Source organism: Phycodurus eques, chromosome 3 (assembly GCF_024500275.1).
Source record: "Phycodurus eques isolate BA_2022a chromosome 3, UOR_Pequ_1.1, whole genome shotgun sequence".
Lineage (NCBI taxonomy): Eukaryota > Metazoa > Chordata > Actinopteri > Syngnathiformes > Syngnathidae > Phycodurus > Phycodurus eques.
This window is the reverse complement of record NC_084527.1, coordinates 29,288,487-29,301,789: the sequence shown is the minus strand read 5'-3', so window position 1 is coordinate 29,301,789 and position 13,303 is coordinate 29,288,487. Positions and strand designations below refer to the sequence as shown.

The 13,303-nt window shown below is 40.1% G+C and overlaps 3 protein-coding genes across 3 annotated transcripts; all 3 read left to right on the top strand.

Annotated features, from left to right (window-relative positions):
- The first annotated feature begins 30 nt into the window (after window positions 1-30).
- On the top strand, window positions 31-2,282 carry LOC133399497 (beta-crystallin B3-like). Its single transcript, XM_061671048.1, has 6 exons — window positions 31-614; window positions 983-1,076; window positions 1,223-1,341; window positions 1,453-1,585; window positions 1,676-1,818; window positions 1,908-2,282. Exons 2-6 carry the CDS (start codon window positions 1,002-1,004, stop codon window positions 2,164-2,166), a joined length of 729 nt encoding a protein of 242 aa, XP_061527032.1. The 5' UTR covers window positions 31-614; window positions 983-1,001; the 3' UTR covers window positions 2,167-2,282.
- Window positions 2,283-4,961: 2,679 nt separating this feature from the next.
- Window positions 4,962-7,705, top strand: crybb2 (crystallin, beta B2). Its single transcript, XM_061671046.1, has 6 exons — window positions 4,962-4,990; window positions 6,047-6,134; window positions 6,259-6,377; window positions 6,481-6,613; window positions 7,136-7,278; window positions 7,367-7,705. The coding sequence occupies exons 2-6, from the start codon at window positions 6,072-6,074 to the stop codon at window positions 7,533-7,535; spliced, it is 627 nt and encodes a 208-aa protein (XP_061527030.1). The 5' UTR covers window positions 4,962-4,990; window positions 6,047-6,071; the 3' UTR covers window positions 7,536-7,705.
- A 1,736-nt stretch (window positions 7,706-9,441) lies between these two features.
- On the top strand, window positions 9,442-13,258 carry ctu1 (cytosolic thiouridylase subunit 1 homolog (S. pombe)). Its single transcript, XM_061671045.1, has 3 exons — window positions 9,442-9,594; window positions 11,245-11,745; window positions 12,357-13,258. Exons 2-3 carry the CDS (start codon window positions 11,250-11,252, stop codon window positions 12,890-12,892), a joined length of 1,032 nt encoding a protein of 343 aa, XP_061527029.1. The 5' UTR covers window positions 9,442-9,594; window positions 11,245-11,249; the 3' UTR covers window positions 12,893-13,258.
- The last annotated feature ends 45 nt before the right edge of the window (window positions 13,259-13,303 follow it).

Sequence of the window (13,303 nt, the reverse complement as noted above, 5' to 3'; positions counted from 1 at the left end):
TCGTGATCTCTTTTTTTTTTTTATTTGAAAGTACTGATGGATAATATACTGTGTTCTGGCCAGTGTCCTCAAGTAAATCAATTCATAATAATAAAAAAAAATCTATACTTGATTTGCACTACTGTCACATCTTAACTTTTGTTCACTGACCCCAACCACCATGGGTTTCAAAAAATCTTTTGTAATATTGTTTAGTTTGAAAAATATGCTGTCCAAGTCTCTCTGATTTGGTCTTAAAAACACCGTTCAGATTTTGTGAGGAGCTATGGCGCAGCCAAGCCTGATTGTGTCCTTGTGTGTTAATGCTGAGTGAAGCTGTTTGCGCAATCCTCTTGGCTCTCTCTCCTCATGCCTGCGCACAGTGTTGGTTGGTTGGCAGGCAGGCGAACAGGCAGTGCAGTCTGTGCCAACACAGCTGCCTATTGAGAGGCATCGTTATGGACACAATGTGAGCGACAGACTTGCTGTATCAACAGCTCCCCCTTTTCTGCTGTTGTGGCCAGAAATAAACCATAAATACCCCCCTGTCACTGCCTTCCAATGGCTCAACCCCACCAAACACCAAGTGGCATTGAATAAGAGGGACAGCACCACTTCTAAGCAGGCATACCCAGGTAAAGTCTCCATCCGGATACAGTGATCAATAGTAATTGGAGTAGTAGTTCTAAAAGTTGGGTGTTGGATACTCCATCAGTGAACATTAATGGAGAATTCTTACATCATGCTATTTAGTCATTCATTGTTTGAGTCAAATATACTTGGTGTTGATTTGATATAAACATTCACATTCATATATATATTTAATACCATGTGTGATTCACTCGTTTTATGTTGAATCAGATTTTATCCACACAACTCTCATATACCTAAACATATTCGAATGCCGATTGGGACATTAGAATGTCATTCTGTGCGCTCCCGTTTACCAATATATGCATCGTAGCCAATGGTATTTCTTGCTGCGTGTGTGTTAACTAAAAAGTGGAGGCGTGATTGGAAGAATGTCAGAACAGCAGAGTGCCCCAGAGCAGCTGGCTGCAGGGAAGAGCCAGGGTGGAGCAGCAGCCACATACAAGGTACTGGAATAGCAGATTTATGATGAGAACATGTATGCACATGCCAATGACGCCATACATCTATTCATACTTGAAAGCATCCTTCTTCTAAGCGGCTGAACTCACTTTTCATGAATGCTTCAAAGCCCCCTTTCTCTGTGACACAGGTGGTGCTGTTTGAATTTGAGAACTTCCAGGGAAGCAAGGCCGAGTTCTCAGCAGAGTGCAAAGATGTACTCGAGAAGGGCCTCCAGAAGGTCGGCTCAGTGATAGTTGAATCTGGGCCGTAAGTAATCTTTAGAAAGGCTGAAAATTGAAAATGCACTCTCATTATAAACACACGATGAAATGTGTCGACTTAATCATACTGTCTTTGTTCTCCTTTTTCCACCCACAGATGGGTGGGTTATGATCGGCATGGCTTCACAGGGGAGCAGTTTATTCTGGAGAAAGGCCAGTACCCTCGTTGGGACACGTGGACCAACAGTCAGAATAGCTACTCCCTCTTGTCTATAAGGCCACTCAAAGTGGTGGGTATAAGTGTCAATACATAGCTATGGGAATCTTAAACAGTTATTGTATTTGCCATGTCACTATCTGTTTCTGTCACCCATCTTCAGGATGGGGCTGACCACAAGCTACACTTGTTTGAGAACCCTGGATTTACGGGTAGAAAGATGGAGATTATTGATGATGATGTCCCCAGTTTGTGGGGCCACGGTTTTCAAGATCGCGTAGCAAGCGTCAAAGCTCTCAATGGAACGTAAGAACTCTCCTGCCTTTCTATAAATGCTCTTGATAGTCTGTTGTTATTTTTGCAGTTCACATTCTGCGTATGTTCCACTTCTCCAGATGGGTGGGCTACATGTACCCAGGCTACAGGGGGCGCCAGTTTATCTTTGAACTAGGGGATTTCAAGCACTGGAATGACTGGGAGGCCCCTGAACCCCAGATCCAGTCTGTCCGACGTGTGCGGGACATGCAGTGGCACAAGAGGGGCTGTTTCTCTGCTCCAGACCCGGCTCCAGCTCCCGGTCCGGACCCAGATCCCACTCCGGCACCTCCTGCTCCGGCACCCCCTGCTCCATCTGCCAAAGGTGGGGCCAGCTGAGCGGGATCCTAACCTGCTTCCCACCCAGACTCTCCCAAGCTCCACATAGAGCCTGTCCTCTGCCTTCACTAACCACGACAAATGCTGCTTACCCCCACAGAGGAGTGCCATATATGTTTAAGTGGCCAATAAAAGTTATTTGACTTGGAATTGGTGGTTGTTAAATGCTCTTGTAATTAGTCAAAGAGTAGGTGATGTCAACATTGTAGACAATCCCACGGGAATAACTAGAAGGTAAACATCTTACTGTATGTGAAATTATTTCAGTCTTCCACTTTTGCATAGCATAAAGAGAGGCCACAATGTACTGTATTCTGTTCATATGTGATTAGCATTGTCAACAGCATGGAAACGGTATCAAACAGTTTGTAAGCTTGCTATTAAAACATGGTGCGCCACATTCCCCTCGAGTTCTCATTGTCCAATTGATCAGTCACTAACATTGTGAAGACCTTTTGTAAGCCAATCATCAAAATTCCAATTTGAAAATGTGACTCAGCCGAAAGCCGCTCAGGTGGCAACTCATAACATCCGATAACGTCATCTTTAGATGACAATCAACATGACGACACCTCCAAGCAGGCACGTGCACACACAGACTCTAAGTGGTGCTCAAGCACATGCCCTTTTCCGCCCTTTTTGCTACAGCCCACTGATATCGCTAGGCCTATTTTAGGGGGTCTTCAGCCCCCCTAAATACTCCCTTCTCCCCAATATTTGGTAGTAAGTATCAATGGCAAAAGTTCATTGTCCTAGCCCCCCTAAACAAATATTCATCTCCAAAGAAATTCTATTTATTTTTATTTCCCCTGTCCAAAAAAAAAAAAAAAAAAAAAGTTCAGTTGTTCAGGTTATAGGTTAACTCATCATGGAAAAAGAAGGTTCCAAAGTGATTTCTCCTGGTTTCATTTTTGTATATCACAAAACCCTGTTTGTTAATAGTCACCTCCTTTGTTAATTATTGTCTGTGTTGATTGCATTAAAAGAAATGAATACTGTACATAAATTAAATATATGCTACTGTTTTTTTCTCAATTGTATCAATCATTTTGGCATTGGGTGCCCTTTTTTTTTTTTTTTTGGGCTTGAGCACCTGCCCCAAAGTAATGTGTGTCCACTTGCCTGTGCCAAATGTGTCCTGCGATGATCCCCTCTGCAGTACATTGTCTTCCAAACACCAGTGACTACAATCAATCTTGAGCATGTTCTGTACAGAGGGCAAAACATCTATAAGTTGCAAGTTACACAAAAGACAATGCAACAATATTCTAGGAGAGATCAAGGGTCAAAAACAAGAAGGTGTTGGTGATCATCTTGATCACCTTGTTGGAGGTCACAGTCTGATGGGCTTTTGGACTTTTTTAAAAAAAAATTTACTTGTTTCAAGCATCTAGGATAAGGAGGATTAACACTAGTTAACATATTCTACATAGTAAAACATATTCAGCCTTTATGAACAGGGAGTTTTTATGGCAAAAGTATAATCGCGAAATATAACTCAAATCTGGCAGAATGGTGAAACTTTTTCCTGATTTCTACCACACCATTGCCAGACCACAAATTAAGAAGAATCCTTTGTGGTCCATCCATCCATCCGTTTTCCGAACCGCACTAGGGTCACGGGCGTGCTGGAGCCTATCCCTACTGACTCTGGGCGAGAGGCAGTGTACACCCTGAACCGGTCGCCAGCCAATCGCACCTACGGGCAATTTAGAGTTTTTTTCAATCAACCTCGCATGCATGTTTTTGGGATGTGGGAGGAAACCGCCGTACCCGGAGAAAACCCACACAGGTACGGAGAGAACATGCAAACTCCACACAGGCGAGGCCGGATTTGACCCCCGGTCCTCAGAACTGTGAGGCAGACATGCATGTCGGCTACCGTGCCACCCCTTTGTGGTCCTTTGAGGGGAAACTCAGTTTGTAAACATACATGCACAAACTACATGAGACGTGTACCATCACGTCACAGAGCGTACGGCAAGCTCCCCATTGCAGTTTGCAGTTCCAGTAAATATCATGATGAAGTGTTGTGTTTACGCATCTCCAGTTCTATGCTCAATCTTAGTAGTGGAAGTACTTAACCGTGTGAACGAGACACACGCAAGCACCAATTCGTAGAATATCATAAAATAGAATCTAAAGTTCCATGAAGCCATGAGACAGTTGAGCATCACAGAGGACTTCAGATGTTTAGTTGGAGTACAATGCATGATGTTTAAGAATACAAAATAATGCAATTTTACGTATTTTTATATTAAATTGAAAAAAGAATACCGGCATCTAACATTGTATTGTATTATATATGTATTACATTTGTGGCGAAATGCACTATTCTATATAGTAATATAAAATAATTTAATGAGTAAGTAATATGTTGTGTGCTTGATTGTACGAAGTCATTTAACTTGATTTTGCTGCTTACCTGCAAACCACAATTTGCATACACATTTACTTTATTTATATTGCTACCTTGAGTTATGAAAAATAACTTTTCATGCAATATCTTCCACAAACCCATAACATAATGCTCACTCTACTCTCTCGCTCATTGTGGGTGGGGACCTCTTGGCACTGTTTGTGCTGAATCATGGGGATATTGAACAATGACTGGCTGGACAAAACTGACAACTAATGAAATTACTTTGTGGGGGGTGTGAGTTTACGCAGTGACCCCTCAAACTCAGTGTGCCTGGCCTATGGCAGGCCTCTCTGCAGGCTGGCATAGTCACGGTGGGTAATGTTGGCAGTTTCCACGCCTGCGTTTCCCGTATATATTGAGCGCAGCACACCATCACGACCACACTGGTACAGACTGGCACTGGTAAGACCTCATCTCAATTATTTTGTATTTTAATAGCCATTTCCGTGTGCAGTTTCTGCAGCATTTTTAGGTTTAATCTTAGACTAATGAATTGCTCTACTTCTGTTTGGACACAGAAACCGGTTTCTCTCGTTAAAGTCACATCAAAGGTTTTCACATTGATGGCCAAATTTTATGTTAAAGTTAACTTTTATTTGGTAAATGGGTATCTTTGAGTTGGAATTGCCAGAAGAAAGTAGAAAAAGTCTGTAAGCAGTAGCTGTTTCCATGTCCAAAAATTATGAATGAATGAAATAACATGTCCATCATTTGCACATGATTAAAATGTGCTAAATTAACATGATTCTATTATTTTAAAGGAGAAGAGGGGACAATAAATTCAGTTTACCACTTTTGAATCATCTGCAGCCATCCTTTTTTTTTGAGTGAACATGCTTATCCAATGTTCTAAATATGTAGTTATTTAGAATGCTTTCGCGCGGTCAATCTCAACTAGTATATAACTTTTTGTATATGTCAATTCTACACATGAAATGATCATGTTCCTCCTCAGTTCCTTAATCATGTGCTCCGAAATGATCGTTGCACATGTAATTATTCAAATGAAACTATGAATTAAACTATTAAAAGGTGTGTTTTCAAAAATTATTAGGAATTGAAAAAATTGCTTGCCCTGCGATTGGCTGGCGACCTGTTCAGGGTCTCGCCCGAAGATTGCTGGGATGGGCTCCAGCACCCCCGTGACCCTAGTGTGGATAAGCGGGACGGCAGATGAATGAATGAATGAATGAATGAAAAATTGCTTGGCTCTGTAGGAGTGTAAATGCGGCTAATCAACATTTTGAAAATCACTAGAAATGTGACCAGCATGACAATATTTGGGGGCTTTAAATCTATCCATCCTGCTGCATATCAGATTTGAAAATGTAATCGAAAATGAATTTGAGAATATCCCCCTTCACTCCATCTTATATTTCAGACAGGTTTTACACGTTTATATGTGCAGATTTATTTAGTAACAGTGATAAAAGTAGCTTTGGTATGTTTCTGTTTCAGTTTCATCTTTGCCTATCGATTGATTATGGCCACAGACCACCAGAACCCTGCATCCAAGCAGCAGCAGCCAGGCTCCAGTGCACTCAAGGTGACATTTAACAAACAAAAAAAAAACCCTTGGGTCCGTGTGACAGGATTTCGCTCTTCAGTTGACAGTCAAAAACATATTCATGATTTGATATTCTTCCCCGCTTTCTGCGATCGCCCCATAGCTGGTTATCTATGAGCAGGAAAACTTCCAGGGACGGTGCCATGAGCTGACTGGCGCCTGTAACAACCTCAAGGAAGCAGGCGTGGAGAAAGTGGGCTCCATACTGGTGCTTTGTGGGCCGTGAGTGTGGCTTTCGAGACAGACTCTAATTTAAGAGGAAGACTATTTATGTGGTTTTACCTCTGAACACAACCATGCATCTCTGTCTCCCAAATCCTCTCAGATGGGTGGGATATGAGCAGGCAGACTGCAAGGGCGAGCAGTATGTGTTTGAGAAGGGGGAGTATCCTCGCTGGGATTCCTGGACCAACAGCAGGCGCAGCGACACCATTGTTGCATTGCGACCAATTAAAGTGGTGAGAAAGTGGACTTAAAAAAATAAAAAATTAAATCTATTTTTTCTTAATTTTTTAAAAACTGTAACTTAACAAGCATTTCCTTTGTACAACTGTCCTGTTGTACAGCTGTACAGCCTCTTTAAACATGAGTCAGATAAGAAAACAGTATGAACACGCACGATACATTTCGTAATAGCTATATGAGAAGAGAGAATAATCATGAATAGAAAATATTAACAATTCTAATTTAAATATTACATTCATTTAGATGGAGAGAAGAAAATAAGACAAATAAATCATAATAATAATAAAATAAACTGTCATATACTTTATATCTGTCTTGCCTATCTCAGCTAACTTTGGGCAAGAGGCAGGGTACACCCTAATAATAATAATAATAACAATAATAATAATAATAAATCAATGATTTGATTATTATTACTGATTATTCAGTGTTATTGTGTGAGGATGACATCATCTTTTCCCCAGAATGAAAAACGTAACACCTAAACTGTGCTAATGCTTCATTTTGTTCCTCAGGATAGCCAGGAGCACAAGATTGTCCTTTATGAAAATCCCAGCTTTGCAGGGAAGAAGATAGAAATCATCGATGATGATGTCCCCAGCTTTCATGCACATGGCTACCAGGAAAGGGTCTCCTCTGTTCGGGTTCAGAGCGGCACGTGAGTCCAAGTCCATCCTTCTGTCACTACCCCCTAACAGCTTCAAACTAATCCTTATCTGTTTCCTCGTGTGCTCCTGACACGCCAGTTGGGTGGGCTACCAGTATCCAGGCTACAGAGGCTACCAGTACCTGTTTGAGAAGGGCGAGTATAAGGACAACATGGAGTTTGGCGCCCAGACTCCACAGATCCAGTCGGTTCGGCGCATCAGAGACATGCAGTGGCATCAGAGGGGTGCTTTTCACCCTGTCAACTAAGCTTATGAGTATTTCCTAGCATGAACCTTGACCTCTGCAAGCTTACTCCCATCCAGCAATGACTATTTCGCTCATTAGTTGCAAACTGCACCGATAGGCCAACCTATTTCAACTGTTGCAGAAGTGAATCCTTTAAAGCAACTGAATAAATTCCTTCTTGCTTACATTTCTCCAAGTCAAGTGAGTCTGTTCTGTGAAAATGATCAGACTGTACGTCACCATCTCAGATGATTTTAATGTAGGCTTGTACTCAACACAGCGGTTCTCAGTAACCCCAATTTCTGTGTAAATTGCCGTAGTCTATCACTAACATCCACTAATACAGGAGTAAATTCATAATCACAGCAAATACTGTATTTGTAGTTTGAAAAGATCTATCGTTCGTAATTTGTTACAGATACTTATTATGAGGATATCCTTGACAGATTTACTGCGTAATCACGATGTGAAATGACCATATCCTACCGGGCGGTGATTCGCAGAGTGGGTCACATACCAACAGAGTCCCTCCAGTAGTATGCAAAATAATCTCTGAATTGCATGCACAGTGGCCCCTTAAAATACAAATGACGCAACAGACAACCGACTGACTCATTTTACAATAGAACACATAACTTTTCAGGACAAACCAGTGGATTTTTTTGTTTTTTTTGTACGAAAACGGGGAAAAAAGTCCACCATTGATTCCTTTGGTACGTCCATAGCCAAAGCACAGGAAGCTTCAAATTGATGTGTTTTTAATTTTTTTTTTTTTTTTAATTATTGTCGTACAACATATTGAAGCAGTGTACTGTGAATATTGTTACAGTGGCTTAATTTTTTTTAATGCAGTACAGTACATTGTTAATTTTTCATGTGCAGTTCCTTTTTTCACTTTTTAGAATTCTACATTTTTTAAGTACAGCTCAGCTGTATTTTTATTTTTTTTGTACAATGCAATTGCATTGAATCGTTAGGAACTGTTTGTTTTTAAACATTTATTTTAGTAGAATATGTATTTAACTTTTATGTGTAATATATTTGAATAAAATCATTATTTAAATACTTTTTAATTTTCCTATATTTAGGCACAGTGGAAATGTTCAAACTCTGCATAATGTTACAGTGACTTAATTATTATTATTTTTTAATCCAGTAAAGTAAATTGTTCCCTTTTCATGTACAGTCCCAATGAGTCAACTTTTCAAGCATATTACATTTTTAAATACAGCTCAGTTGAATTGAACTTTTAAGCGCAACGCACTTTCATTTTATCCTTTAGGACTGTTTGTTTTTAAGCATTTATTCAAGTAGAATATTCATTTAACTTTTATGTGCAACATATTTCAATCTTATCATTATTCAAGTATTTTTTCCTATATTTAAATGCATTGTTAATCTTCAAACTGTGTGTTTTATTTCAGTACAGTCCATTGTTCACTTTTCATGTGCAGTTCCTTTTGTTTCACTTTTCAACTATAGTACATTTTTAAGTACAATTCTGTTGTATTTAAGTTTTGTTTAAGTACAGTGCATTTCCATTTAGGAACTGTTTGTTTTTAAACATTGACTTTATTTAAGTAGACTATTCGTTCAACTTTTACGTGCAAAACATTTTAGTCAAATATAATATAATATAATATAATATAATATAATATAATATAATATAATATAATATAATATAATATAATATAATATAATATAATATAATTAGGGGGAAAATATCGCCTCCTTTTTGATGGACACTTGGGGCTACTACGTTAACGTATTTTAATGTTGGTCATTATGGTGATACTTGGCGAACTAAGTATTTCTTGAGGGTGGTAACTGGGTGTAAAACGTTTGAGAACCACTGTCGTAGGTCTTTCATGGCGTCAACGATAGGGCGCGCTGTTGGAAGTTGAGGCGAATTAATCCGCGAAGAAGAGCCAATGGAAGACAAACTCAGCTAGACAGTATGGACTTACAAATGTGCTAATTTTTCTACTACGCCTAAATTTAGCTACAGAGATTCACATTTGTGCTATTTTTTTTGGTGCTAATCTTTCCATTCACCCTGAACCCAGACTCTGCTTGAACGGTATGAAACGTTTTCTATGAACGAGACTTCACTTTAGCTTAAATTGCTCGATCGGGCTGGAGTACTGTTACATAGTGAATCTTTTGGTCAATTTAAACGAATCAGTTGTCTAGTATACACTCGAAATGGCGACAGAACGTAGTGTTACACTTAATTTTAGTGTTATAAAACATGTTTAAAGTGGGTCTTGTCTCTACACTCAAGCATAGGGGTCTTTATTGTTACCAGTTTCTTCTAAATGTACACGTCGTAAATAGTGTGGTCTTTTCTTTGAATATACTTTAATCTTTGACAACGCCCCAACCGAAGAAATACATTTGAGTGAGGGCTGCTCAGTAATAGGTAAAGAATGTTGTAACTCTACATTTTGATCACACAATCTAATTTGATCGACATTGTACTAAAGATCTACAGTTCCGTCCAAAAGTATTGGCAGTGTGTTTTGGGTTAATTGTCTTGTTACATGATGAAGCTTATCCTGAGTAGTTCAAATGCATTTTTCTGTAAATTGCCAGACAAAATGGTTTGCCAACCTCCGCAGGGCAGGGGTGAAGGTATCACAATCCACTGTTTGAAGAAGACTTTGAGAGAAGAAATATACAGGCCATACCGCAAGATGCAAACCACTCATCAGCAAAAATAATTGGAAGGCCAGATTGGATTTTGCAAAGAAGTACAGAGGTGAGCCGCAAAAAGGTTTTCTGGACTGGTGAGACTAAGATTAATCTCTACCAAAGTGATGGAAAGACCAAAGTATGGAGAAAGAAGGGATCTGCTTATGGTCCAAAACACACAACCTCATCTGTAAAGCATGGTGGCGGGAATGTCATGGTTTGGGCTTGCATGGCTGTTTCTGCAATTTACAGAAAAATGCATCCAAACTAATCTGGAGAAGCTTCATCACGTAACAAGATAAATACTCCAAACACACTGCCAACACAGCAAAGGACATCATCAGGGAGAAAAAGTGGAAGGTCTTAGACTGGCCAAGTCAATCACCGGACCTTAACCAAATAGAGCATGCATTTTACCTCCTAAAGAGGAGACTGAAGGGAGAAACCCCCATAAACCAACAAGAACTGGAAAAAGGCTGCAGTATAGGCCTGGAAAAGCATTTCAAATGAAGGATGCAACAGTCTGGTGAAATCAATGGGTCGCAGGCTTGATGCAGTTATTGCAAGTAAGCGTTATGCCACCAAATATTAAATGTTATTCACTTGAAGTTCATTTAGTAATGTCTGTACCAATACGTTTCCTCACTTGAAAAGTGGGTGGCTTCAAACAAAAGGTGCTCTCTCCTGAGTTGTTTAACACATCTCGATGTAAATACCATGAAATGAAAGCTGGAATAATGAACCTTTGTCTCATATTCATCTTTTGAGCTCAAACCCAAATGTCTTCAGTATACAACAAAAACAAAGGAACTGACCTTGCCATTCAAATTCTTTTGGAGGTGACTGTATAAAAACAAAATTTATAAAGACAATAATCCATCATTTTTGCCAGAGTTGTACAATAGTTAAGATGTTTGTATGTTCATCACAATTTTAAAGTAGGGGTATATGTACAATGTAACAAAGGTTTATGGAAATGAGTGGCAACATGTTGCATGTTCATTGGCGTTGTAAACACATTTTCATCTCCCAACAGCAAAGATGCCTGTCCAGTGCAGCAGCTGCGTGGAGAAGCGTGCTATGCTGAAACGTCCAAAAACGGGCCACTCGCTGTGTAAGGAGTGCTTCTTCTGGGCCTTTGAGGAGGAGGTGCATCAAACCATCGTGGCAGCGAATTTATTCAAACCCGGCGAGACCGTTGGGATTGCCGCATCTGGTGGCAAAGACTCCACGGTTCTCGCGCACGTGATGAAGCTCCTGAACGAGAGGTACTCGTACGGCCTGGAGCTCATGCTTCTCTCTGTGGATGAGGGCATCACCGGTTATAGAGATGACTCTTTGGAGACGGTGAAGAGGAACCAGCAACAGTATGGGCTTCCGCTGAAGATAGTGTCGTACGAGGAGCTGTATGGCTGGAGTATGGATGCTATCGTGAAGCAAGTGGGACGGAAAAATAACTGCACCTTTTGTGGCGTGTTTAGACGACAGGCACTGGATAGAGGAGCTGTCATGCTCAAAGTCGACAAGATCTGCACAGGTAACTCCAAATGTAACTTTTACAGGTGCAGCTCAATAAATTGGAATAGTCTCAAAAGTCTAACTTAGTTGTGTATTTCAAGTCAAAAAGGGAAACTCATTATAGAGATGCACTACACACACACTTAAGAGTCAAATATTTCATGATTTACTGAGATGTACCTGTTCAATGGCCACTGATACAGGTGCACTGGTACCCAGTAGGTCAGTTTATTATTGCAGTTGTAGTTTGAAGTGGTGTCAAAGTGCGCTGCATCATAATGGGGGCAGTTTGAAATATTTTGGTTACCTCATTCTTACTACTTTAAAAGGTTCAGTTCACAGTTACATTTTACACCACTACAAGCACAATAGTAACCGTTATGCTGTGTTATAGTATCCCTTTCTGAGAAAAATTAGGTACTATAATATTAATTTAGTTGTTTTGGTGATAGTTGTTGGATTGGATTTCACTACATTATGTATATGAGGTTCACTTTTTGAATTGAACTACTGAAATAAATAAATAATTTCCATAGCGTTCTCATTTATTGAGGTGGGCCTGCATATTCTAGTACAGTACAATATGTAATTTCATTTCAGTGAATGGTAATGTGTTGTGTGTTTGCGCAGGTCACAATGCCGATGACGTAGCCGAAACGGTACTGATGAATGTCTTGCGAGGGGACATAGCCCGCCTGCGGCGTTGTACTGCCATCTCCACGAACAGCGAGGGCGACGGGGTCGTACCACGCTGCAAGCCTCTCAAATACGCCTACGAGAAAGAGATAGTTTTGTACGCTTATTTCAAAAAGTTGGACTACTTCTCCACTGAATGCATCTACTCTCCCAACGCCTATCGTGGTTATGCACGGACCTTTTTAAAAGATCTGGAGAGCATTCGTTCCAGCGCCATCATTGATATCATCCATTCGGGAGAGACTCTTTCTATACGGGAGGGTGTGAAGATGCCTGTGCAAGGGACCTGCAGCAAGTGTGGCTATATCTCCAGTCAGATGCTGTGTAAGTCCTGTGTGCTGCTGGAAGGTCTGAACAGAGGCTTGCCCAAGCTGGGCATTGGAAAACACCACCGCTTGCATAATAAAATTGTAAACAATGAGCCACTTACTGAGAAGGAGGAGAGCAAGTTGAAAGTGTTGGACATTTGACAAATGTGACAGAAATAGATTAATTTAAGATTCTTTTTCTCTCAAAATTAACATTGATAATGAACTCAAGTGCTGGTTTCATCTTCAACAATTGCATGGATCTTTCAAGTTTGCTGCCGTTTCATTATTAGCTTTGTTCCGTTCATGTTGCGCTATAACTGTCAATCAGTAACTACTAACTTATGCCTGTATCAAGTGTTATAAAATTTTTGGTTGGAGTTGCAGTCGCATATGAAATATCAGTGGATAATTGTCCCTGTATTTTCCCGTGTCCTTCTAGGTCGCAGTGATGTAATTCAGTGTTATCAATTTGTATTGACGACAAGTGTGTACCTACATATCCAGTGTGCCAGTAAAATAAACAAACTAAACCAATTACCCTTCCTTACCTTAGCTTTGGGCCAATTAAAA